The following is a 25,860-nucleotide window of genomic DNA, read 5'->3' as shown; positions in this document are numbered from 1 at the left end:
ACACGGCTCAGAGATTTGCTCGACAGAAACGCACTCGATTTACGGCTGAAAAAATGTGATCTGGAGAGAGGTGGCAAAGAATCATGGGAAGGATTCCTCTGTGAGTCATCCTCATCCTCATCCTCATCCCCATCCAGACATGCTTCCAGCCTCTTTGCTGGAGGGAAAACGTGGGTAAGGAGAGAGGGAGGGAAGAGGAGAAAAGACCACAGAGCTGTCAGGAAGAAGAAGATTTGAGTCCATTCGCTATCTAATCTTCTCCAACAATTTACAAGGAATTCAGTGTGTGTGTGTGTGTGTGTGTGTGTGTGTGTGTGTAAAAACTGCCACCCTAAGCTGAAGGAGTCTGGCCTACATTTAAACTTTTTTTTTTCAAAATTTGTATACCACTCCATCCCTGGAGCAGATTCTACAGTGGTGAACATAAGAATTAGAACAGTAAAGGATACAAAAATTTTAAAACCATAATTATACTAAAAAAAATCCAGTCATTTATTTAGCCATAAAACATGGTGACTTTATGGTCCAGCAGCCAAGTAAGGAGCAGGCGAGTAGACAGAAAGATACTGAGGACCAGGCTAAGCTTATCAGTGAATACCATATACACAAATATGCTGCATGGACTTGGAAATCCCATGGGGAGGCATGCAACGCAGAAGAAGAGGCCGGAAGTATAGTATTGTTTGCAGCTCTTCCCCCAGCACACACTCCAAAAAGAAGCTAAAAGAAAAACAAAGGAAGAATATGGGAACTACATGGTAAATCCTCTGCAGAAAAGATTTGTACTAGGGCTGTGCTCGGACGGACACACCCCAGATCCACTCCAGATCCAGATCCCCAACTTCTGGATCACGTCCGCTCCACCCCGGGTCGATCCGCCTATGGTTTGCTCCGCTCTGCTCTGCTGCGGAGCTCCAGATCCAAATCAGAGCTCTGCGGCAGCCCCCTCAAAACTTACCTGCCTCTGTTGTGGTTCGGCAGCAGCTTCAACTGAAGCCGAGGACTCAAACAGGAAGACCAGGCCACACCCGCAGCCTGGTCTTCCGGTTTGAATCCTCGGCCTCAGTTGAAGCTGCTGGCGGACCGCAATGGAGCCAGGTCAGCCACCCTCCCCCTGCCCCTTACCTGGCTCTGCCGCCACCGCACACACTGCAGAGGCAGAAGCGCCAGGTAAGGCCCCCTCCCTCCTCCCCTCTTACCTGGCTCCGTCACGGTCCGGCAGCAGCTTCAACTGGGGCCAAGAATTCAAACCGGAAGACCAGGCCTGGTTTTCCGGTTTGAATCCTCAGCCTCAGTTGAAGCTGCCGGCGGACTGCAATGGAACCAGGTAAGCTGCCCTTCCCCCTGCCCCTTAACTGGCTCTGCTGCCGTTGCCACACAGACTGCGGCAGCGCCAGGTAAGCCCCTACTTACCTTTTTTTTGGAGCTCCGGATCGAGGCAAAGGATCCGCTTGGTCTCGATCTGCAGCTCCCCCAACCCAATCCATCTCTGCCTTCGTCAGAGGTGAATCAGGCGGTCTCGCTATCGCTTCTCCGATCTGAAGCGAAGTGGAGCACAGCCCTAATTTGTTCAACTTTGCAGTCTTCCAAAGTGGTTGTAGAGCATATTCATTGCTTGTGCCCCCTTATGCTTGTGCCACTTATTGTGGCAATCACTCCCTAATATTACAGGAATCACAGTCGTGATTCCTGTAGTTATGGGCCGTCAATAAAACGCGCATTCAGCCATGTTAAATGGAATTGCTGGGGGGTGGGTCAACCTAGCAGCGTAAAATAAAAAAATATTTCAGGAATCTTTCTGAAACGCGGTACTGCCAGAAAGAAATGCTGGGTTTACATTCCCTGTGCGTTTCAGGGAGATTGCTGGTATATTGAGGCCTGGATGGCAATTTAAAGTTGAAAAAGGGGGGGAAGCATCTCTGTTTCAAACTGATCAGGCCCACTTCCTTTGTTTGGCGACCCCTTTTTTGCGCACTAATAGCGCCAATTTGGGACCCTTACCTTCCAATCCATTGATGGGATTGTGTTCCCCTGTCCTCCTCATTGATGGAATGGCCTTTCTTTTTAAAATATCTGCTTCCGTTGATTTTTTATTAATTTATTTGAGTCCAGTGTTAGCCTATGGGACTCCGATAAGCTCACGCATGCGCCTCAGGTTCCAAGGAAGGAGGGGGAGAAGGGAGTGAGTGGGAGAGAGTCTGGGAGCAAGCAAGGCCATCCTCTGGAGGGGCAGGACCTCCTTCTAGCACCCGGGCCTGTAGCCGCGCAAGGAGTTCCTCCCAGCGTCTCCGCCCCCTCCCTGCCTTGATGGGGCCTTGTACTTTGCCTGCAAGATCGTGCAGAGCAAGTACAAGGCCCCATCGACGCTGAGGGAGGGGGCTGGACGCATTCTGGGACTTCCTCCCAGCATCTCCGCCCCCTCCCTGCCTCGATGGGGCCTTGTACTTTGCCTGCAAGATCGTGCAGAGCAAGTACAAGGCCCCATTGACGCTGAGGGAGGGGGCTGGCGGACGCATTCTGGGACTTCCTGGAAGCATCCCCCCCCCACTCCCTGCCTAGGCCGAAGGGAAGAAGAAGAAGAAGAAGAAAGCTGCAAGCAAGCAGGAGAAGAAGCAATTAGAAGGTAAGACTGAGGGGGGTCGGTGGGGGGGATGGTGGCTAGGTGAATGTAGGGGGCTGGCTGCTTAAGAGCTTTATTGCACCAGCGCTATACCTTGCAATCACTGCAAATTGCATGCAAAGGACTCAGAAGTTTTCCACCTTAAAATCAGCTTTTATTGTGAAGTACTCTCATGCATCCTGCTTTAATTGTGCTTAATTTGCAAAAAAAATTGCAATTTCCCCCTTAAACTCACATGGTGGTTTGCAAAGGATTGCTGCAAAACAACAATGTCTAAAGCTGGTAGCTCTGTGCTGCAGCAGCAGTAGCAAGACAACTGCAAAAGCAGGTACATGGGTGCTGGTGTGAACTGTATTTAACTTGCACGCTTGAAAATTGTACAGATTCCAGCCTTTGCAGTGTTAATCTCGAAGTCTTACTGGGGAAGTTTGGGTGTGTGTATGGATAAAACTCTGTAAAAATATTTCTCTTAAGACATTGTCAGGGATGTCTGTCAGGGATGCTTTAGGGTGGATTCCTGCATTGAGCGGGGGGGTTGGACTCAATGGCCTTGTAGGCTAGGGTGACCAACTGTCAGGATTTTCCCGGATTTGTCCTGGTTTTTGTTCTTTCCATGGTGTCAGGGGGGATTTTCAATAATTTTCAATAATGTCCTGGAATGACACACCTTCCCCTTTAAGGCTGCCATTAGCAAGGCAGGAGGGAATGACATGCTTTCTTGAGGCACATCATTCCCCCACCCTGAGCTCCAATTGAGGTCTTAAAGGGGAAAGTTGGTCATTCGTGGACATTATAGAAAAGGCCCCAATTGGAGTGGATGGTGGTGGTGCAGAATGAAATCCTTTCCCCTCCTCCACTCCAATTGGGTTCTTTAATAACATACTTTCTGCAGGACTCAGAAAGCTGCTTCCCCACACACACACTAGGTGTCCTCTTTTTTGGTTTCCCAAATATGGTCACCCTATTGTAGGCCCCTTCCAACTCTGCTATTCTATGGTTCTGTGTGTCTAGATATTAATTTTAAACAGTTTTAGGCTATTTGCAGTTCCATCCTTTTCTATTATAAGTAAAATGATTCAGACTTTCTTTTTAAAACAAACAAAAGCAGACATTAGTTTGCAGCAGAAATATCAGTATTTAGAAGCATAGAATAGCAGAGTTGGAAGGGGCCTACAAGGCCATCGAGTCCAACCCCCTGCTCAATGCAGGAATATAGTGGCAGTTTCTTTCTTTTCCACTGGAGATTGTATTAGAACCTCATCTTTGCTTAGGTGAAGGAAAAGCAATTAAGTTAAAATATTATTATTTATTTATTTAAGAACTTCAATTTTAACTGTGGCAATATTCTTCCTTCAGGAAACATTACTTCATAGACCACCGTGATCCTTCTAGACTCCCTTTGCAGCCTTTTTTATTTTAAAGATTAAAAAAAAGGCTGTTTCTCTAAGGTTTGAGATGGCTTTCTTTAAAATACAGTCTTTCTTTAAAAATAGGACACTTTAGACATGTTTGAGCTCCATAGAGGAACCATACTTGTCCATAGGAATCCATGGCAAAGCGCTCTTTGTGATCTGAGGAACTGAGTAAGAGAACCCTGGAGACAATTTAGACAGACCAAAACCCTTCTGAAGAGGTCTGGATTAACACTATTCCCCCTTCTGAAGAGGTCTGGATCACATCTCTAGAAGCTGTTTTATCCGCTTCCTAGAATTTGGGATTGTAAAGATTACCCCCTGATTAATTTATTTGTTTATTTATTGTGTTTACATACTGCCCCATGGCCAAAGCTCTCTGGGCAGTTTACAAAAGTTAATGAGCTCTTCATTCTGAAACATGTTGGGCATAATAATAATTAAAATAATACATTGAAAATATTTTCTCTTTTTGCATCCTGTTACTGGAAGCATCACTGGGGTAGATGAAGAAATACTCTTAAGTCCATAAGGGTGTAATCTTATGCATGTTGAGATGGGGTGAGGCCTACAACTGCCAGCATGCCCCAACCCGCAAGACTGGCTGTGGAATGCTGGGAGTTGTAGGATTTTTACTTTTCTGTCTAAAAATGCATAGGATTGCACCATTGGGCCAGGTTCAGATATTATTTAAACCTTATATTCAAGTAATGAGGTAAATGTATTGTAAACCACCCAGAGAGCTTTGTCTATGGGGAGGTATATAAATGTAATAATAAATAATGATTTATTGCTAGTTTTGCAAAAAATATTTCATGCCAACTTTTTATCATGGGATGTCTGGATCACATTGTCAATGGAATAAGTTTCTAGGTGTTCAGCTATACATTGGGGCACTGAATAGCTGCTGAGAATAAGTTTGATACAATTCTGAAAATTACTGTACCGTTTCCACCCTTATAAATAAACGAACAAAACTGTCATAGCCCCCTGAATCACAGCAATTCATTTTTAATCATAGAATAGTAGAGTTGGAAGGGGCCTATAAGGCCATCGAGTCCAACCCCTACTCAATGCAGGAATCCACCCTAAAGCATACGTTACAGATGGTTCTCCAGCTGCCTGTTGAAGGCCTCTAGTGTGGGAGAGGCCACAACCTCCCTAAGTAACTGGCTCCATCAGTCTTCTCTTCTCCAGGCTAAACATGCTCAGTTGTTTCAGTCTCTTCATGGAGTTTCGTTTCCAAACCCCTGATCATCCTGGGTGCCCTCCTCTGAACCTCTCCAGCTTGTCTCCATCATTCTTACTATATCAGCTATATTGGAACATTGAGAGAAAATGGCTGCCTCCTCTAGCAAATATTGTCAGTGTCTTTTTGCGGGTGCGTTACTCTAAAGCCTCCGCCTCCAACCCCAGCATCCTGGCTTCGAAGCCTGGAGCGGGCGGTGAGTGAAGGGAGGTAAGTGAGCGCGCGGCGGGCGAGGGAGTGCAAGCTGCAGAAGCCCTGACCTCTTTTGTATCTGATTACTCTAGTATAGCTCCTGCAGCTTGCACTGTTGTGATGAAAAGGGAATTTCAGCAGGTGTCATTTGTATATATGGAGAACCTGGTGAAATCCCCTCTTCATCACAACAGTGTAAGCTGCAGAAGCCCTGACCTCTTTTGTATCTGATTACTCTAGTATAGCTCTTGGTGCTATATAAATAATAATAATAATAATAATAATAATAATAATAATAATAATAATTTCACCAGGTGTCATTTGAATATATGGAGAACCTGGTGAAATCTCCTCTTCATCACAACAGTGAAAGCTGCAGGAGCCATACTACAGTGACCGCATTTAAAAGAGGGCAGGGCTCTCGTCATCCTTTACAAAAAGCCATGAAATTCAATGAACAAAAAACCTACGGTTTATAAAACAACGTTAAGGACGTACACTTTTCCACCAAGCACCAAAAAGCGGGGAAATTGGGAGTTAAGGCTCGCCAGCCTTAACGCCACATCCTCCCTAAGGAGGCAGAAAGTACCAGTGAAATTCTCATTCTGCCAAAGCAGATAAACCATGAGGACAGGATGGAGAATAGGATATGCAGAGGTGACTGTGGGGTTGTGGAAAACTGATGATGAACAACTTAGAGCCACCTACTTCTTTTTTTGTTTAGAGCAGCCCTTCCCCAACCTGGTGCCCTCCAAAGGTGTTGGACGGAGCAGGTAAGAAACCCCAACCCCTCCTACCTGGCCCTGCTGCCAGGTAAGCCCCAACCCACTTACGTGTTCCATCGTAATTTTGGGGCTTCCAAAAATTCCAAAAAGCATCGGGATTTTTGCTCGGAGCTCCCCACACACAAAGTTGAAAGATTTCTCTGATTTCTCTGGCCCGCCATATTGTACCCCAAGTGGGTACACTATTCCGTTTAGGGGCGCAATCCTATGCATGTTTAGACAGACTAGAGTCCTACAATTCCCAGCATGCCCCAGACAACTGTACTGCCTGGGACATGCCGGGAGTTGAAAAATGTTTTCTCTCTCTAAACATGCATCGGGTTGTGTCTTAAGTGTTTTAAAGCACTTAATGGTGCCCCCCCCCCCCACTCCCAGGACTATTGCTCTGTTGAGTTTGGGATAGAAATCTCTGAATAGAGGAAAGTAAGCCGGCGGTGATGCGCCCAGACCCCGAAATGAAGACAAAAGACAACACTGCTTTAGTTGAATAAGGACTACTGTTTTATTTACCACTAGCTGTACCCGGCCATGCGTTGCTGTGGCTCAGTCTGGTTAAATGGAAAAGAAAGAAAAGAAAAGAAAGCGCACGTTTCTAATATGTTTAATTTCACAATGCTTGTGGGTATACAATATTTTTTGTTGTTCCATTGTCTGTGCAGATATAGAAATTGTCTGGTTGGCCGACTCTAGAACACGCAACATATAATTGTGCATGTGAGAAGCAATCCGTGTCTAGATGTAAACCGCACAATTCTAAAGATTGGCCCTGAGCTTTGTTGATGGTGATTGCAAACGCCAATCGAATTGGGAATTGCAATCTCCTAAATTGTAATGGCATATCTGACGCTGCTTGCCCCCTCCCCTCCCCTTCCACTCATCCCTTCCCCTCCTGCTCGCCCCTGAAGCCTCCACAGGCACAGAGGAGCCACCCATCCTTATTGAGAGCCGCTCTGCCCTGAGGTAAACTACAGCAGCTGGTAATGGCCATTTTGGGCCATCGTAGTTTACAGCAGTAGATCTACAGCAGGTCAGACTCCCTTGGAGGATGGGTGGCTCATTGGTGTGCCGAGAGGCTTCAGGTAAATCCCGTGGGCAGGCGAGGGGCAGCGGCTGGTCATGGGGCCAAATTGTCTCAAAGTGCTTCAGCTGAGTCAGACCGAGACAGCTCATTTTGGCCCCGAACCGGATTCGCAGCATGGCGGGCTGAATCGGCCCACTTTCACTCAGATATGGGGCTCAGACCCCAGGTAAAGCACACCTTTACACTTCACCCATCTTACCCATGCCGTACCTATATATGCACCTCCTAATCCAATGGTGCAAGTTTTATTATTGGCTGCCTGCCCAGGAAGGCTGCACAATTCCAGGTCAGTGTAGAGTGGGCAGGAAAAAAAACCCATGGGCTCCTGGCCAATCAGGACTCACTCAGGAAAAAAATTCCTACAAGGCCCCAAACAATTGGCCACCAGCCAGGCTCACACTGTTCTCTGCGGGCAGCGGGCAGGTGCCAGACATGGGAGAACTAGCACAAGGATGAGGGACTATCTGGCTGGGCCCTTCTTTCCTCTCAGCAGGCCACATGAAGTTTCTGCAACCAACCTGTCATCTCATGGCAACTCGGCCCACTTTGGATCTGGTTCTGAATTTGAAGTGGGCCAGCTATTTGCGGTTTCCCAGGCACCCATGGGTGCCCACAGGCACTCCGGAAAGCTGGGCGCAAGGCCAACCAGGAGTGCAATGGGCTCCCCTCCCCATCTGCTCCCCTCCTCCCTCGTCCTTGCCCATTGACACCGCAGGACTTACTTGAAGCCTCCACATGCACAGGTGAGCCACCTGTCCTCTTAGAGAGCCACTCTGACCTGCTATAGATCTACTGTGCTAATCGACAGCAGCTGGAAATGTCAATTTTTGTCCACTTAGTTTACAACAGTAGATCTACGGCAGGACAGAGCGGCTCACTAGGATGATGGGCATGCACAGAGGCTTCAGGTAAGTCCTGTGGGCAGGCGAGCAGCAGCTGCCCATTAGGCTGAATTGGCCGCTTCAAATTCAGAACCATATCCGAAGTGTAGTGTCAGTTACAGGGGTGAAGAACAAGGATGTGCTTCGCCTTGGGTCTGAACCCAAAATCCAAGTCAAAATTCAAGTCCACCTCACCCTGAATTCGGTATGGGACCCGATTGGGACGCCTTGGCCTGACTCAGCTAATTCAGCCAGATGGCAAATTCGGCCTGATGGCCAGCTGCTGGCCCCTCCCCACCTGCTTGCCACCTCCCTCATCCTTGCCCACTGACACCGCGGGACTTCCCTGAAGCCGCCACATGCAGCCTGTCCTCTTAAAGAGCCACTCTGACCTGCTGTAGATCTACTGTGGTAATCGACAGCAGCTGGAAATGTCCAATTTTGGCCACTTAGTTTACAACAGTAGATCTACGGCAGGACAGAGTGGCTCACTAGGATGTTGGGCGTGCACAGAGGCTTCAGGGAAGTCCCGTTGGCGGGCGAGCAGGTGGGGAGCAGCAGCTGGCCAGCTGGCCCAATCGGGTCCCGTACCGAATTTGGGGTAAGATGGACGTGAATCGGCCCACTTTGACTTGGATTTTGAGTGACCTCATGACAGAGAAGTTAGACGTTAGAATAGAATGAGAGAGTAAAGAATGGTAGTGAAATAGAGAGTTTTCTCCTCTGATGACCTGGAGGCAACTGTAATTTGCCATAGCTGAACAGGATTGCCCAAATTCCATTCTCATGGTTCAAGAAAAATTATTTGTGGTCTGTAACAAAGCTGCCATGGCGAAATGAAACCCGAAAAGAAAAAGAATGGAGCTATGGTTCCTTGAGGATGAAGTCTCAAGGCTTCAAGGCGATACAGGAGTGCTTCAAGACAGGAAGGCGAGTGCCCAGGGCCCTCTCCGCTATGAATGTTGCATTGCACTTGTTCCAAGACCTCAAAGGGAGGAGATACAGCATAACAGAAGTGCCACGGAGAGCCCAAAAGCAAAGGAACTGGGCACAGGACTTCATGACAAATCTCTGCACTGTCAGAACGGCCCAGGAAATTAAATTGAACACATAGACTAAGAAGACTTAGAAGACTAAGAAGACTAAGAAGACAAGCGGGAACTCAGGAAGGCAGGCACACTCCTTACTGAAACCAAAAATGAAGGGATGGAGGAAAACCAAACTTGTGGTTCAGAAGTCCATCAGCAACAGAGAAAGAAGGCAAGGAGCAAGAACCACCAGTTGCGAGCCCAGATATGGAGCCCAAGATAAACAGGGCCAGTGGAAAGGGCTGGTAATGCCAGGGTCTCAGGGGCGGCTGGGGCGGTGGTGGAAGAGACATTGCTACGCAGATCAAGTAAGCCTTCCCTGATGAACGTCAAGAGAAATGAACAGTCCACGTGAGCTGGGATGGGTGGTCTGAGGACCCAAGCCTCCCAAAAGCTTTTAGGCCTCATCTTGACAGAAAAGCTACAATACAAGCATCATTACAAGTACCCCTCCTACTTGGCAAATGGTTTTGCCTGCATGAAGGAACACCGTCAAATGTACAATATTAACCTACCTAACCTTTCTACCCAATTTTTTAATACTCTTACATAGCATTATCAATATCTCAATGAAACATGAAGCAAGTCCTATCTGTCAATGTAACACTTAACTAAACTAACTCTGAACCTCAGCAGCTAACGCATTCAAATATATAACCAAATTAAAGCAGTACTGAAATATTTCAAAAGTGACCATCTCTGGGTTGGATCCAGATTCACACTGGAGCAACTGCGCTGAGGGAAGTGGGTTTCCATGGCCCCTCCTTCCCATGACAGTCCTCCAGGCCCCTGGAAATACTACACAGAGGCACAGAAGCCCCTGCTCAAGGAGGTGATCTGCGATCTGGGGGTGGAGATTTCCCCCCCCCAATTAGGCAGAGGGGCTTTCCATGAGCAGCAGGCAGATCCTAGACCCATCCCTCTGTTGAGGCTCCTCAGCTGTCCTAACGGCTGTTAGATACGGAATGACATCACTGAGGTGATGACATCACTTGGAACCCAGAGCATTGTGGCCTCAGAGGTGTTGTGCATTTCTTCCTCTTAAAGCTATATCCCACATCCCCAAGGGAAGCAGCCTGCCTGCAGGGCAGGGCAGCATACAAACCTGGATTCAAGACCACAGGATGAGACAGTACATCATTTCATCTAGCTTGATGCTGGGCTGGTGGTAGCCTCTAAAAGGGTCCGCCAAGGCAGTTTGCTGCCTGTGCCAGAGCAGCAAAAGGTCCCACCTGCCTCTACAAAAGCCACAGTACACAAAACCACTAACATTATTTTTGCAACTGAAGCAGAAAATCCTACAAGGGCCTCTTTCCCCTCCCTGGCAGTAAGAATGCCGAACAAGGCATGGGCCACCTTGGCTGGTCCCAGGCCTGCCATCCTTCCCATCTGGATTCTGGATTTGGGCCTGAAAGGCCAAGGGGAAGTGTGGGTGTAAGTTGTAAGCATGCCCAAATTGTGACACTGCACCGCATCATCACTGACCATGGGGCACATCTGTTAGGGCATCAGCTTCCCATTTCCTGGCTGTTTGGAATTTGAGCCAACGTTAGAGTGACCATAAGCCCGTCCCGTCCCCCCATGCTGCTCCTCTAGACCTGGGCCCACACCCTGCCTGTAATGGCTTTCTTCCCCTTTCAGGAGCCGCGCGGCACCTGCACGTCCGACAAGGTATCGTGAATGATCCCTCAATGTCTTGTGGGAGAAGGGAGAAGGCAGCCCTTACTGGCAGCGGAGAGGCTTGGTGGTCCATGAATCTTCCCTTCAGGGAAATCGGGGGGTGCAAAAGGACCCCCTGACCAAGAACTATGGAGGCAACACGGGGCTTGGCAAGGGGGTCATTTTTGCCCCCCCACCCCAATTTCTTACTTTTTATTTTTGTTTTGGGTATCACCATCCTAAAATAAAATCATCTCAGAGAAAAAATATCTATCTCCTGTTGATTATTTTCCTCATGCTTCTTTTTATTTCCCTCTTAAAATGCTTTTATTTCGATTTTCTGTGTGTGTTTGTTTGGGGTATTTAGCAGTGCCTCCGATTTCAGCGGGTCTATGAATCCATTCTGTGCAACACTTTGGTTAGTTCCTTTAGTGCTTTGGCTGGTTTTGACTGAAACCCGGAACTACCAAATTAGGTTCCACACCTTGATTAGCTCCTTCAGAGTTCCTGCTGGTTTTGACTGAAACTAGGGTGACCATATTTTGGAAACCAAAAAGGAGGACAACATGGCCGCTCCCAAAGGGGGCGTGCCCACCCACATGTCCAGCCCCCAGGGGGCATTCCCAACAACATGGCCACTGCCCCCCCAGGGGGGGATGACAAGCCCCAGGGGGCACGCCCCACCCAAACGTAGCCTTGGTCGCATGTCTGATTTTACAGCACACAATTAAGACACCTGTTCTACATAACTTCTTCATGTTAAAAATCACGGAAATAAAGAACAAATGAGACATTCAGTATATCTGAACTGAACTGAACTCACTGCTACTTTTGTAGCTTTGGCTATACTTTGCAGCTTTTGCTATGCTACGTGTGGTAGAGGCTCCCCCTCCTTCATATAACTTTTCTTACTGCAAATCCTTCACTGGGTGTCAATAGTCTCCCCTTTCATAACATTTAACTCTCTTTCCCCATAACCTTTCTCATATCCATACTTACAGATTCAGCAAACTGCTACTACTGAACAAATGAAGCAGCTGACAAATGCAAAAAAAAATCTAGTACAACAAACTAGCAACCTAGCATTCAGAAAGAGCATAAAATAACCTGCAAAAGTTAGCCATGGTACAAAATGGACTAAAGGCTTGTTGCAGTCACTTCTCACTAGCACTTCTTAGCTTGATTCAACTCTGGTTTATCAATGAGAAACTAATCTAAAAATGTGTCATTATACCTCTGGAACATTAGCCGTGTAAACAAGAACATGGTCAGTAGCAAGCTTACTCCCATGTAAATGAATATAGGATTGCAGCCTTTTCATATCTGTTCACCTTACTCTAGCAAGTGCAAGCCACTCCTGTCAAGAAGAACTATGCTCTAACTAGAATCTGGCCTCTTGGATCATGCAACCAGCAGGTGCTCTCCAGAAAGATGCTTTCAGAGCCTAGGAGATCCTGACATACTCAGACAAGTCAAGACGAGCCACGCTATGCACTCACCTATTATCTTGCTGGGACAGAACAATTCTGGACAAGACAATACTTTGCAATTGACCAGACATAACAGTCATAAACCAAAAAGAAAAGCACAACTACCTCACTGACATAGCAATACCTAGTGACAAAAACGGTGCATTAAAGGAAGAGGAAAAAAGAGAAAAATATACATCACTGGCTTGGGAAGTTAAAGAACTATGACAACAGGGAAAAAGTTGCAATTATTCTGTTAGTTAAGGTGATAATATAGAATGGAGAACAGGGCTCCTGTACATTTAGCTGTTGTATTGAAAAGGGAATTTCAGCAGGTGTCAATTGTATGCATGCATCACCTTTTGACTTAGGTGCGAGCTGACTTGGATCTGAGGAACACTTACAAGTGGGCTACTGAAGGCCAGTTGTCTCGTGCCCACAGTACTGGTGTTGCAAAACACGCGGCTCAGAGACTTGCTCGACAGAAACACACTTGATTTACAGCTGAAAAAATGCAATCTGTTGAGAGGCAGCAAAGAGCAATGGGAAGGATTTCTCGGTGTGTCATCCTCGTCCCCATCCAGATACAGAGAGAGAGAGAGAGAGAGAGAGGGAGGGAACATGTGTCTGATGTGTGTGACTGGGTTGACATAAGCCAGGACCTGTGGAACTCTAGGGCAGCCACAGGGCTCTCTTTCCAGCTCTTCTAGAATGTTCAAGCAAAGAGAATCAAACGCATGTCATAAGAAAGGAGACTGTAGCACAGTGTTCCGAGTGACCAGCTTTGGTGACAGCCTCATGCCCTTAAGGGTTGAGAGTTACTAGTCACTGCTTTGCTGCTGCTTCTCCTTCTACATCTCCTCAGAGTCCCCTCTCTAGTTATCTTTCTTTCTTCACCAGACCCCCACACTTCTCCCCTGCCTCCCATAGGACTCCCCCCTCTCTGCTCCTGCTTCTTTCACTCTCCTACCTCAACTGGCATCCATACCCAGGCATAATACTGAGTGGATCTCAAACAAGGAATACCTGAGTGGATCCCAAACAGGTAAAATGCTGCTTTTAAAATAAATAAATAAATAGTAGGATAACCTTTTCTTACAGAAGTTAACAGGACTGGGTGTCTGGAGAAGTAACATTTGATCTTGGCATCTAAGTATCGGGAAAACTTCCAACCTTTTGTGGGGCTCGTAGGACTGCTTCACATGTATGTGGGAAGCCTTGTTTGCCCCAGCTGTCACCCCCAGATGTCTCATCATCAAAGAACAACCTTCACATTGCCTATTTGGGCTGAGTATTGTCCCTTTTGGGGTGGAGTGAAGGTGGAGGAAGGTAGACAAGGCTGCATTTTGGGCTTAGCTTAAGGCTGTTTGGGGACTCTAGTTAGAAATTGTATTGTGCGAGAGGGTTTTTAGCAGAAAACTTTTATTCCATTTATCAAGTGGGTGAAAAATAAGTAGTTGTCACATTCAAATGTGGCTGTCACTTACAGTGCCCCAGATCATTTAACAGTTTTATTTCTGGCAGAAATTCAACAGGTGCAGCTTGCCCTCATTGCATCTCCTTATGCAGCACTTGATTTTCTATCTGTTGCTGAGCTGTTTAAATTGAAGGGGCCCTTAGAGGAGGGGTCATAGCTCCATGGTAGAATATCAGCTTTGCATGCTGAAGGTCCCAGGTTCGAGCCCTAGCATCTCCAGGTGGGGCAGGAAAAAATCCTGTCTGAACCCCTGGAGAGTTGCTGCCAGTCAGTGTTGACAATACTGGGCTGGATGAACCTTTGGTCTCACTCTGTATAGGCAGCTTCTTATGTTTTTAAGCACACAGAGCTGCCATTAGGAGAAAGGTGGAAACTGTATGCACTTATTAACAGTGACACTTGTCATGTGGAGCCAATCCATCCTGAGCAGGAGGATTGCTAGCTGCCTTTCTTGTTCCTCTTTGCGCACTGAGGAGCAGCGCTGTAGACCACAGTGTTCTTTAATACAGGGTGGGGGCACATATGGGACAGATTGATTGAGAAAATCAGAGCAAAAAGTTCCAGTGCAGATTTGTTTTGAGGGTGTCACACTTCCCCGTGGAAAGTAATTTTCCTTTTTAAGTGGTGCCCCACTGTTGCCCTGTCATATGATGCCACTGATTTAGGATGAGTGCTTCCAGACGAGGCTTTTATTGTGCAGTTGTCCTGCCTCATTCACAGGATTTTATGGGGTGTCCAGGCAAACTCCTCCACTTGTAACCCTTCCATATTTTCCATCGCTTTCACCATTTTTCTTACCATAGAATCTCTGGAAAATCTTAATGATTTTAGGATAATGGCAAGTGTTCCTGGGCAAGGCCTTTGAGCGGGTGGTTGCCAAGCAGCTGCAAGCAGTCTTGGAGGAAAATGGATCCATCTCCGGGCTTCAGGTGGGTAAACAGCCTTGGTCGCCCTGTATGATGATCTATGTCAGGAGAGAGACAGGGGACGTGTGAGCCTGTTGATTCTCCTTGATCTCTCTGCAGCTTTTGATACGCTTCTGGGACGATTTGCTGAGTTGAGTGGGAGGCACAGCATTGCAGTGGTTTCACTCCTATTTTGATGGGCAGCTCCAGAGCGTAGTGCTTGGGAACATTGCATGGCCCTGTGGTCTCTCCAATATGGGGTTCTGCAAGGGTTGGTTTTGTCTCTTGTAGAACCATTGCATGTGATCCTTCAGAGTTTTGGAATGCACGATGACATGCACCCTATTTCACCTATTCACCTTCGACAGGTGAGGCTGTGTATGCGCTAGTTTGGTGTCCAGCTGTGACAATGGACTGGACAAGGGCTAATAAACTGAAACTCAATCCAGACAACATTAACATGCTGTTAGTGGGTGGGACTTCCAACCAGATGGAGGATTCTCAACCTGTTCTGGAGGGGTTACATTTCCCTCTGACTGTTATGTTCATCACTTGGGGGCTCTGCTACAGCCATCTTGTTACTTGAGGCTCAGGTCACCTGAGTGTCACAGAATGCCTTCTTTCTGCTTTTTTCCTTTTCTTTTTCACACTTTCCCATCTCTGGTCACTATGATATTGCATATAAGACTAAGTTGTGTGAGAGGCCACTCTGGGGGTTGGCAGCTATAGGCTGGGTGTATCTTGATACTCTCGGCTATATGAGCATTTTAGTGTTGGGATTTTAGGCCACTGCTCCTGTACCCTGCCTGGGGATGCATAGAGCTCTCCAGTCCAGCACAGAAATTGACAGTGAACCATTCGAAAAGTGTGTTGTGTGTGAGGTCTTCTGATTTTATGTCCATAACAAAGGAGAAGTAGCTATCCTCTGATGTGAAATGTAAATAAAACCCAAGTAAATAGTTGTCTAATGTCATTGTGCCGTTACATTAATTAAGTCAAAGATTTCTAGTCTCTTTGAAATGGTTAGTAACTGAAGTTGAAAGATGATCATTCCTTATCATAAGGTTAAAAACTGCCTTTGTATACATTGGATTTTCTCAACACAAAATGGCATTTGCTTGTAATGTGTATTTCAACTAACACATCACCAAGTTTATTTTTCTTCCTTTCTTTGTGGTGAATTTTATTATGCTACTCAGGAAACATGGGAAAGCCAGGAGCCGTTGGAGGCGCCTGATGTCTGCTGTGGGCAGAGGCCATCGCAGGTCCAGGATTCTTTCACAACCAGCTCCAGGACCCTCCTCATCAGGACTGGACCGTTTGCAGGAGAAACCCAGTAGATGCAGGACAGTCATACCATGCCTGGAGCATTGTAAGGAAGAATACGACAAAGTCTCTAACCTGTATCAGAACAACAGGATACGGACGACAAAGTACAGGTTATGGAACTTTATACCAAAGAATTTGTTTCAGCAATTTCACAGGTAAAAGCATGCAATTGTGAAAATAAGTAGAAGCGTTACAACTTCCACAATGATCGCCATGTCAGTGTGTTGTAGCAGACTCACCAGAGAGAGATTTAAACTGCCTGGCTACTAGGTGGCGGACCACCACTGGTGGACCACCCCAGTAGAGGTGTCCCCAAAGGCAGCGCCACCAAAGGTGGCACGCCCCTTTTGTTTGCCCCTTCAGGGATGCCACAAGAGCGAGGGTGCCTCACATTTTCTCTCTCTTTCTCGGGTTGTTCACTTTCTGCTTGTTTATTGATCACCTGGTTTGTGATCAGTGGGGTTTCCCTGAGTGAGAGCAGGGATCTCTTCACAATAGCTATAGTTATGTCTTATTGCTTATACCCTGAGTGAGAGGCAGAGGTTAGGGGCTTCATGTGTGAGAGCTGCTTCGTCTGACCAGGGTAGGAGCCTGTGGTAGTTGAAGTAAGAGTATTTCTTGGGTGAGAGCCATGGGGAGAAGTGTGGACACACTCCAGGTGGTCAATGGAATGAGCAGGTACTAATGGAAGGAGACTGAACGGCTAGGAAAAAGCACTTTATTCTCTTTGTTGCTTGGATGGTTGCAGGCCTGGTGTCTTGAATGTGACCAGTGGCTGGTTAACCACAAGCTACAACTTCTGACTGTGTTAGTTTGGGTGGGGGGTTATTGTTCTATGAGTGGGGTGTATGTTTGAGGGTATGTTTGAATGCTGAGTGGATGCTGAGAGTGTGTAGGTGGTCTTGGTGTGGTAGGGATGTGCTTGGGAAACCCTGACACAAGTACACATGGAGGGGGTTCCACTAGTCCAGTGATTTGGGGCAGAAGGAGATATGGTAGGAGGAGGGGTTTGGGACATCAACGCAGGTATCTATTCACTGTTCCTCTTCTAACCCCTTCCTCCAGCTCTCATGTACCTGGTGGGGTTGATCTGACTCAGCTCTGCCCACATGGGTACCCAGTGCAGCACCAACATAAATTGGAGGGCTGGGTGAGAGGAGTCACCGTGATTTATAGAACCTCCATTTCTATCACCAGGAAACCATTCCACTTTGGAGCAGGCCTTGAGGGGTTGTACCTGGTGTTGGGCCATTGAGGCAGATTGGGGATGCTGCTGGTGTACCACCGTCCCTGCTGCCCACCATCCTCCGAGACCGAGCTGGCAGAGGTGGTCTTAAGTGTGGTGTTGGAGGAACCCAAGACAGAGGTTCTGGGTAATTTCAACTTCCATGATGAGGAGTCTCTAGAGCTCCAGCTTGGGACTTCGTGGCCTCCATGACAATCATGGTGCTGTCTCAGTTTGTTGTCAGCCCAACACATGAAGCAGGGCATACTCTTGATCTGGTGTTTTCTCCAAGTTGTGAGATGGGCAGTCTGAAGATTGGGTCCCCCAGGAAACCTCATTGTCATGGTGAGACCATGCAGGGGTGGAAGACACATTCAGATGATCCGCTCCAGGAGACTAATGGACAGGGCTGGTGCCAGACTACTTTGCGCCCTAGGCAAGGCGATCTACTTTGGGATCTACCCCTACCCAAAAATTGGGGTTCCTGGGGTTCCGCAGGGCACCATCTTGTCCTCAGTGCTGTTTAACATTTCTATGAAGCCACTGGGAGTGGTCATTAGGGGATTTGGAGCCAAATGCCACCAGTATGCTGATGACATGCAGCTCTGTCTCCCTGTGACATATGAATAAGGCGAGGCTGTGCAAATCCTGGACCAGTGCCTAGACTCAGGAATGGGCTGGATGAGGGCCAATAAACTGATTCCTGGCAAGATGGAAGCCCTGTGGGTGAGTGGATCCCAACTCTGGGAGATAGGCTCATGGCCTATTCTGGATGGGCTTGCACTCCCTCTGAAAGATCGGGTTTGTAATTTGGAAGTACTCTTAGATCTATCTCTGTTGCTGGGGTCCCAAGTGGCCGTGGCAGCTCGGAGTGCCTTTTACCAGCTTCCCTTGGTTTGCCTGCTACAGCCTTTCCTGGACAGGGGTAGGTTGGCCATGGTGGTACAGGCATTAGTAGCCTCAAGGCTGGATTACTGCAAGGTGCTCTATGTGGGGCTGCCCTGAAAGCTGCTCCAGAAGATGGAGCTAGTGCAGAATGCAGCCGTTCCTCTGTTGTTGGGAGCTGCCCCCTTTTCATCATATGATTCCTCTGCTGAGGGAACTGCACTGGCTGCCTATTCACTACTGGGCCAGGTTTAAGGTTCTAGTACAAGTGTACAAAGCCCTAAATAACTTGAGACCAGGATACCTGAAAGAGCGCCTTCTCCCTTACCAGCCTGCCCGGTCACTGAGGACATCCGAGGGCCTGCTCCTGGTGGTTCCACATGGACCTATGGTCCAGTAAAAATCCACCAGGAGAAGAGCCTTCAGTGTGGTGGCCCCCATCCTATGCAATTCCCTGCTTTTGGAGGTCAGGCAGGTGCCAACCTTGGATTCCTTCCAGCACCTCCTGAAAATGTTGTTCTAGGAAGCTTTCTCTGAATGACCATCTGTGGTTTTATTGCCATTTTGATTTAAAAAAAGTGCAATGTGTTTTTATTCTGGTTTTATTCGTTTGTTCTATTTGTTCACCTCTCTAAAATCCTTGGATGGTGAGTGGTATATAAATATTGTAAATAAAATAAATAAATAAAATCCAGCTGTAGAAATGGTTGTTACCTGCAGTGGCTGAGACTTGTATCCTCTGTGTGTTTTTGCTTTGTTTCAGAGCTGCCAATTTATATTTCTTATTTATCGTTCTGCTAAACTGGGTTCCAGCGGTGGAAGCCTTTAAAAAAGAAATCACAATGATCCCTCTTGTTGTGGTTCTCTCCATTATTGCAATCAAAGATGCCCTGGAGGATTGCACAAAATACAAATTAGATAGAAAGATAAACAACTTAGTAACCCAAGTCTACTGTAGGTAAGTAAATCAGATGCAATCTTACTGTTGCCTTTAACAATACAATAATGATGTCTCTTCACTTTTTCATGAGACTAATAGTACTTGCAATCCACTAATCTGTTTCTGACAATGGCCAAATCTCTGTCAAATCTTTCTTACCAGTGTTTGAATGTGAGGTCACATCTCAGCTCCAGTGTTTACTGGAGCTGAATGTTTAGATCTATTCCAATCAGGCTTCCAGCTCAGTTTTGGAATTGAAATTGATTGGGTCATCCTATGGATGACCTGTGTCAGGAGACGAGTAAGAGGATTGAATACTGGTTGATTTTCCTGAACCGCTTAGTGGCTTCCCATACCATTGATCAGGGGTAAGCAACCTGGTACCCTCCACATGTTTGGACTACAGTTTACATCCGCATTGGCCATGCTGGCTGTCTCTTCAGGTTCACTGTCACTATTTCTTAGTTCCATTTCTCTCAGAGACATATATCTATTTCAGTGATATATATGTATTCTCTCGCACATCTCTGAAACTGCCACACTTGCCTATTACTGTATTTGCAATTGGCTTACATACATTATTCACAAAATTATCTGGGAAATTATCTGGAGAAAATAAAACACTAGAAAATGTTCCAAATGTGCCACAATTGAACTTTGTTGAAAAAATAGTTCTGGATCTGAGGAAGACTGCACAGGCAACTCTCCCCCCAACCATGGAAAAAGTCCCTGGCCCTGCTGGACACCTGATTTGTCTCCTCTCTGGTAAAGGAACCATCATGACTCCTGCATGACTAGCTTCACCTGCTGAAATCCCCCTCCCCATCTTTTAAAGAGGCACGAGCTCTGTCCTCTCTTGCCTCTGGCTGTCCTAGTTGAGGCTCTTACTGCGAGATCTCAGTTGCCCTCCCAGTGCACCATAGCCGATGGCTGTGGGTTGGCCATCACATTTGAAGAGGGACCTATAGGCATTGAATCCCGTGCAGGTAGATCCTATCTGACCAGTACATCTGCATGGAGGACAGGGAGTGTGATAATGCAGGTTGGAATTGCATATACTGCACTGTGCACATGGGGCATCAAGTCAAGGTATGCCTGAGGAGAGTCTTGGGTGAACAGCCCTGCTCCCTAAAGACACACAGAGCCAGTTTGCACATAACAAGATGCCACCATGGGTGAACCTCCCTGCAAGATTTCTCACTGTAGCACCAGCCGCCATTCCAAGAATTCAAGCTGCGGAGGAGCTGCACTGCTGCTTGTCACTGGGTAGGTTGCTGGGGTTGTTAACAAGCCACACACAACCCTAAAACTCCACGGGATCTGGGTGGCTTGTTAACCACCATGATTACCCACCCTCACCAGGTTTACATGTCATGATCAGCTACAGCACGCCACCCCCATGGCTTGAACTTTTGAAATGGGAGACGGCAAGCCCTACGAGGAAATCCACCCACAGTGGCTTGCTGTTATGTGCAAGTCTCTGCCCAGTCAGAGCCTCATCGAAACAGAGCATTTTTGTGTGCAAGGAAGATATAAACCTGCATGCTTCTTGACTTCATTTAAAAAATAATAATTAAAAAATGGGAAAATTGAATTTTTCATATCCTGGAATGGATTAACCATGACCCTATTTTATAACTTGTTTTGGGGTTTTCTTTGGTATTTTTAAAATGTTAAAGAAATAATAATAATAATATAATAATAAGAATAAGAATAGATAACAGTGTAACAACAGATTCATGTTGAAAATGTAATCAGTTCGAAGAAACAATAGATTATGTAACAGGAGGATGTAAAATACTGGCGGCAATGGACTATACAGGCAGGCACAATACAGCTGCAAAAGTCATTTGCCAACAACTGCCCTTGAAATTCAACCTCATTGAACTACCTACACCGTAGTATACATACTTGCCTGAAACAATCTTGGAAAACGCAGATCATAAAATATAGTGGGACAGAACAATTCATAACGACAAGACAATACCTTGCAACCGACCAAACAGAACACTTATAGACAAAAAAGAAAACACATTTACCTCATTGATATAGCAATACCTAATGATAAAAATGTTGTAGAACAGGAAGAGGAAAAGAGAGAAAAATATACACCACTGGCCATGAAACTTGAAGAACTATGGCAACAGGAAAAGGTTACAATTATTCCATTAGATACATCAGTCAGCGGCATCACATCACTTCTGTTTTTTTTAACAGAAAACCTTCAGAAATTGGGCCTACCAAAAAAATCCAGGGATAAAATCCTTAATCGTCAGAGCATGACTCGGCAAAGTCCATCATGTCCATCTAGAAAAAACACCACGAGTGTTTTTAATGCTGTAATTGTTTTATAATTATAGAGTTTCCCTTTTTATTCTTCATTTTTAAAGTCAGAGTTGATTCCCCCGATCCCCTATTTTTCAGGAAAGCAAAGCAATACAAAGCCAAGTTCTGGAAAGATGTTCATGTTGGTGATATTATCCGTCTGTCTTGTAATGAGGAGATTCCAGCCGATATGGTGCTGATATATTCTAGCGATGGAGACGGCATCTGCCACCTGGAGACATCAAGCCTTGATGGGGAGACCAATCTCAAAGAGAGGCAGGTGGTCAAAGGATATGCAGAGCAGGTAGGCATTGCCTTTGTTCTGAGAGCTGCAAGACATGTGGGGACATAACTCACGTTCGGCTTGTGATGTCAGGAAACGTTTAGAGAAGTCAGTTGTTCTTGAAAGCAACAGGGCCATTTGTGCCTCATTTGGGACTTGGATCTACACTACTGCTTTAAAGCACTTTATAACAGTTTTGACAATGGTATATGGTGTGTATCCTGGGCCCCAACAGTGGTCAAAACAGTTATAAAGCGCTTTAAAGCAGTAGTGTGTTGTTCAATTTCATTCCAGGATACCTCCTTACGAAGTGGTTTTTGGTTGGTGGTGTCAGGTATAGGTACAAGGCTGGCCTTGTACCTAGTGGGTAGATTTATTGGGAAAGGGTTTGAGAATGTCCAGCTGTCTCTGCAAGCTTATCTCTGTAAGAAGTTCCCATGGGAGTAGTTTTCACACTCCCCGCTCTCGGCCTTGAAGCTGCTGGGTCTCTGGGAACTTCAGAGAGTTTTGGAAAAGGTGGGGACAGTTACCCACAAGAGAATTCGTTACTTCTTGAAGCTGCTGCATGTCATGTATGAACATCCTTCTTTCCTCCTTCTCCTCCCCCATGTGCATATAGGCTATTGAACTTAATCCGGAAACCTTCTCAGGCAAAATAGAATGTGAGCCCCCTAACAATGATCTCAACTCCTTCCGGGGCTTTCTGTAAGTACCTTGGGATAAGTTCTTACCCTGTCAATTGTGTCCTGTTGATAACGGTGTAAGATTTTAAAACAAGGATTAGCAATTCCCAGCCCCAGGCCCCAATCCTAGTAAATCTGAGCACTCAGGCTGTTGAGTGATAGATCCCAAAGTCCTATGGTTCAAGAGTCACATGAGGATCCCAGTGGGCTCCTGCCCTTTGTCACTTGCCATATATGTGGTAAAGACATGTCCTTGGTGCCTCCTTCTGCTTCTCTTCTGGCTATAGGGTTGGTGCTGGTGTGGGCCTCAGGGGGGCTATATATGGGATACTAGGGTGACCATATGAAAAGGAGGACAGGGTGCCTGTATCTTTAACAGTTGCATAGAAAAGGGAATTTCAGCAGGTGTCATTTGTATATATGGAGAACCTGGTGAAATTCCCTCTTCATCACAGCAGTTAAAGCTGCAGGAGCTATACTAGAGTGACCAGATTTAAAAGAGGGCAGGGCACCTGCACTTTCTATTGCAGCCTTTCAAAAGCATGTTAACTTCAATAAACCAAACATGTGAATCAACTACCATTCCCGCAAGGGAGGGGTTCAGCCAATTTCCTTTCACTACCTTAAATCTTGATTGAGCTGGACCACGCTGCTCTGCCATGGGACTCCAGAGGTGCCACTTGAAATCCTCCCCCTCTGGCTGCATGCCTCCAACTCCCCTCAATAGAAACAAACAGGGTTTTTGGGGGGCGCCCCCCCCCCCCCCGGAAACTCATATCTTCCCCAGTGTTTGATCAATATTGCTGGATTTCGACCTCACTGCTAGATGGCCCATTGTCTCCCAGCCTGGCAATTTTGGTGTCTTTCCATCTATATTTTGCATGACAGGCCATTGGCCATGTCTTTTCACTCTTTTTTTCCTTCAATTTTCACACTTAAAAAACATTTCTACCATAGCCTATCTAGTAGAAAAGAACTCCCCACAGACCTGTATCTCAAAGGGCAATGCTAATCTCCGTCCCTAAAGCCCTACATGGAGGATAATCCTTCTTCTTTATAACACCATACAATAAACTTTGTTATAGACCACAGCTAGCTAATCCACCAGCAAATTCCCATAGCTATCCACATGCAAAATTTGGGGCAGATCAGACAAGTCGGATCTTAACTATGACCCCAAAATTGACTTTTTGCCCCTAAAAAGTGCAAAATGGTATTCCCAACTATATGTGTCACCCAACTGGGTCACCCACGATGAAACAAAAGGAAGCAGTTCTATTGAAGGTGCCCTCAGCCGAATTTTCTATCCAGTATCAGCACCAGACACACACTAGTCCAAATTTTTAAAGATGCTCTATGATGCATCATTTCAAAAGTGTACCCACAGGTATTGGAAGTATATGTGAAGTGTTAGCCTAGTGTGGTGTGATAGCATGAGTGAATGACTCTTGAGGATTATCCCAGAGAGATAACAGTCACAGCTGGATTTGTCTTTACAGTGAGAATTCAAATAAGGAGCGAGTGGGACTGAATAAGGAAAACTTGCTGATGCGAGGATGCACTGTCAGAAATACAGAAGCTGTCGTTGGCATTGTGGTGTATGCAGGTCAGTACTGTGGATAGATAGTGCTGGGGGTTGCAGAGCCTGAGAATTCAGGAGACATTGTTTACTTGGACTTCCAAAAGGCTTTTGGCCGATTTCCTCACCAAAGACTCCTGAGCAAACTTAGCAATTATGGAGTAAGAGGAGAGGTCCTGTTATGGTCCGTAAGTAGTTAAAGATCAGAAAGCAGAGAATAAAACTCAACTGTAAATTCTCCCAATAATGACATGTAAATAGTGGGGTTCCACAGGGATCTGTATAGGGACCAGTGCTTTTCAACTTGTTCATCAATCGTCTAGAATTAGGAGTGAGCAGTGAAGTGCCCAAGTTTGACAATGATACCACATTATTTAGAGTAGTTCAAACAAAAAGGGATTGTGATGAGTTCCAAAAAGTTCTCTCCAAACTGGGAGAGTGGGCATCTAACTGGCAAGTGTGGTTCATGGTAAGCAAGTGTAAAGTGATGCACGTCGGGGAACCCCTCCCCCAATGCCAAGTATAGCCTGATGGGATCTGAGCTAGCCATGACTGACCAAGAAAGGCATCTTTGCAATTCAGGTGGCCATTTTAATTGAGCTAGCGTGAAGAGTCCCAGGGACAAATTGCACAAAATCATAATATTTATTATAAATATTTTCTTAAGTGTTTACTGTTCTTAACCTTTGTGGGATATATATTTAAGCCTTTCAATTTCATTAAAAGATGCAATGTCCTTTGTACACCCAAAGGTCATGAAACGAAAGCAATGTTAAACAACTCCGGGTTTCGTTACAAGAGGAGCCAACTAGAGAAGAAGTTGAACCACGATATCATCTGGAGTGTTCTGCTTCTATTTGTGATGTGCCTTATAGTGGCAGTTGGTAAGTTAAGAGTTAACATCCAATCAACAAACTAGGATATTCTCTCTTCCTAAGTTTGTCTGAGACGCTCTGTTTTAGCAACCTTTTGTTCAGGCAACAATCTCTGCTGTTGCAACTTTTTGTTCAGGTATGGACTGAACTGCATCACTGCTTGCACCCAAATGACTAGCCCTGAACTGGGCCTTGCAACATGCCTGACTTTGAGAGTGTCTCTATATTAAGGAAAACCGCATTGTATTCCTGGGGCTTTTGTGCTTCCTGGCTATTTGGGGTGGGTGTTATGGGCTGAATTACATGGGAGGAGAGGGGCAACAAAGGGTTTAAATTGAATACTTCTCATCTGTTCACTTCCATTGTGTTTTTTTGATACAGCGCCATCTAGAGGTGGAAGATTCTGCTGGGGTTTTTTGGCTAATTTTACTATAGTAATTTTCTCACAAATATATTCCCATCCTCCTCTAATGATCCTTGAAATTCCTGGATGATTAATTCTGAAGATCTTTGGCCAAAAGGTCCACATTTTGGCACTCTTTGCCTAACGTAGCATGCCACCATCCTGATTTATTGATCTTCAGAATACCACACAAGCCTTTCCTATTTGCATTCATGCATTGAGTGAAGAAGCAGTTACGTCTTTGATGTTTATATTAATTCTCATGATATTTTATGTCAATATACTACGATTCCTTTTTACAGTGGGTGCTTGCTCTTTATGTATTATAATCTTTCTCTCACTAGTCTCCCTTGTAGTTCTGTTAAAGTAGCTATCAGTCCTCCTTGCTGGTAGTTTTGAAGGCCTTACAGCACAATCCTATCCACGTTAACTCAGAAGTAAGTTTGTCTGAGTTCAGTGGAACTTACTTCCAAGTAAGTGTGTATAGGATTGCTGCCTAAATGTCCTCTATTTGA

At 46.0% G+C, this 25,860-nt stretch overlaps 1 protein-coding gene across 1 annotated transcript in view; it reads left to right on the top strand.

Moving 5' to 3' along the window:
* Positions 1-8,716: 8,716 nt before the first annotated feature.
* The window catches only part of LOC134404410 (phospholipid-transporting ATPase VD-like), a 46,082-nt gene continuing 28,938 nt past the window's right edge, over positions 8,717-25,860 (top strand). Inside the window, exons 1-8 of the mRNA XM_063135096.1 lie at positions 8,717-8,821; positions 10,950-10,979; positions 16,145-16,302; positions 19,021-19,215; positions 21,622-21,826; positions 22,425-22,510; positions 23,988-24,094; positions 24,820-24,951. Of these exons, the coding sequence (XP_062991166.1) occupies positions 8,717-8,821; positions 10,950-10,979; positions 16,145-16,302; positions 19,021-19,215; positions 21,622-21,826; positions 22,425-22,510; positions 23,988-24,094; positions 24,820-24,951 (1,018 nt within the window). The remainder of the gene's footprint in view (positions 8,822-10,949; positions 10,980-16,144; positions 16,303-19,020; positions 19,216-21,621; positions 21,827-22,424; positions 22,511-23,987; positions 24,095-24,819; positions 24,952-25,860) is intronic.

Source organism: Elgaria multicarinata, chromosome 10, assembly GCF_023053635.1.
Source record: "Elgaria multicarinata webbii isolate HBS135686 ecotype San Diego chromosome 10, rElgMul1.1.pri, whole genome shotgun sequence".
NCBI lineage: Eukaryota > Metazoa > Chordata > Lepidosauria > Squamata > Anguidae > Elgaria > Elgaria multicarinata.
The sequence above is the reverse complement of the archived record's forward strand: the minus strand, read 5'-3'. Positions and strand labels throughout refer to the sequence as shown.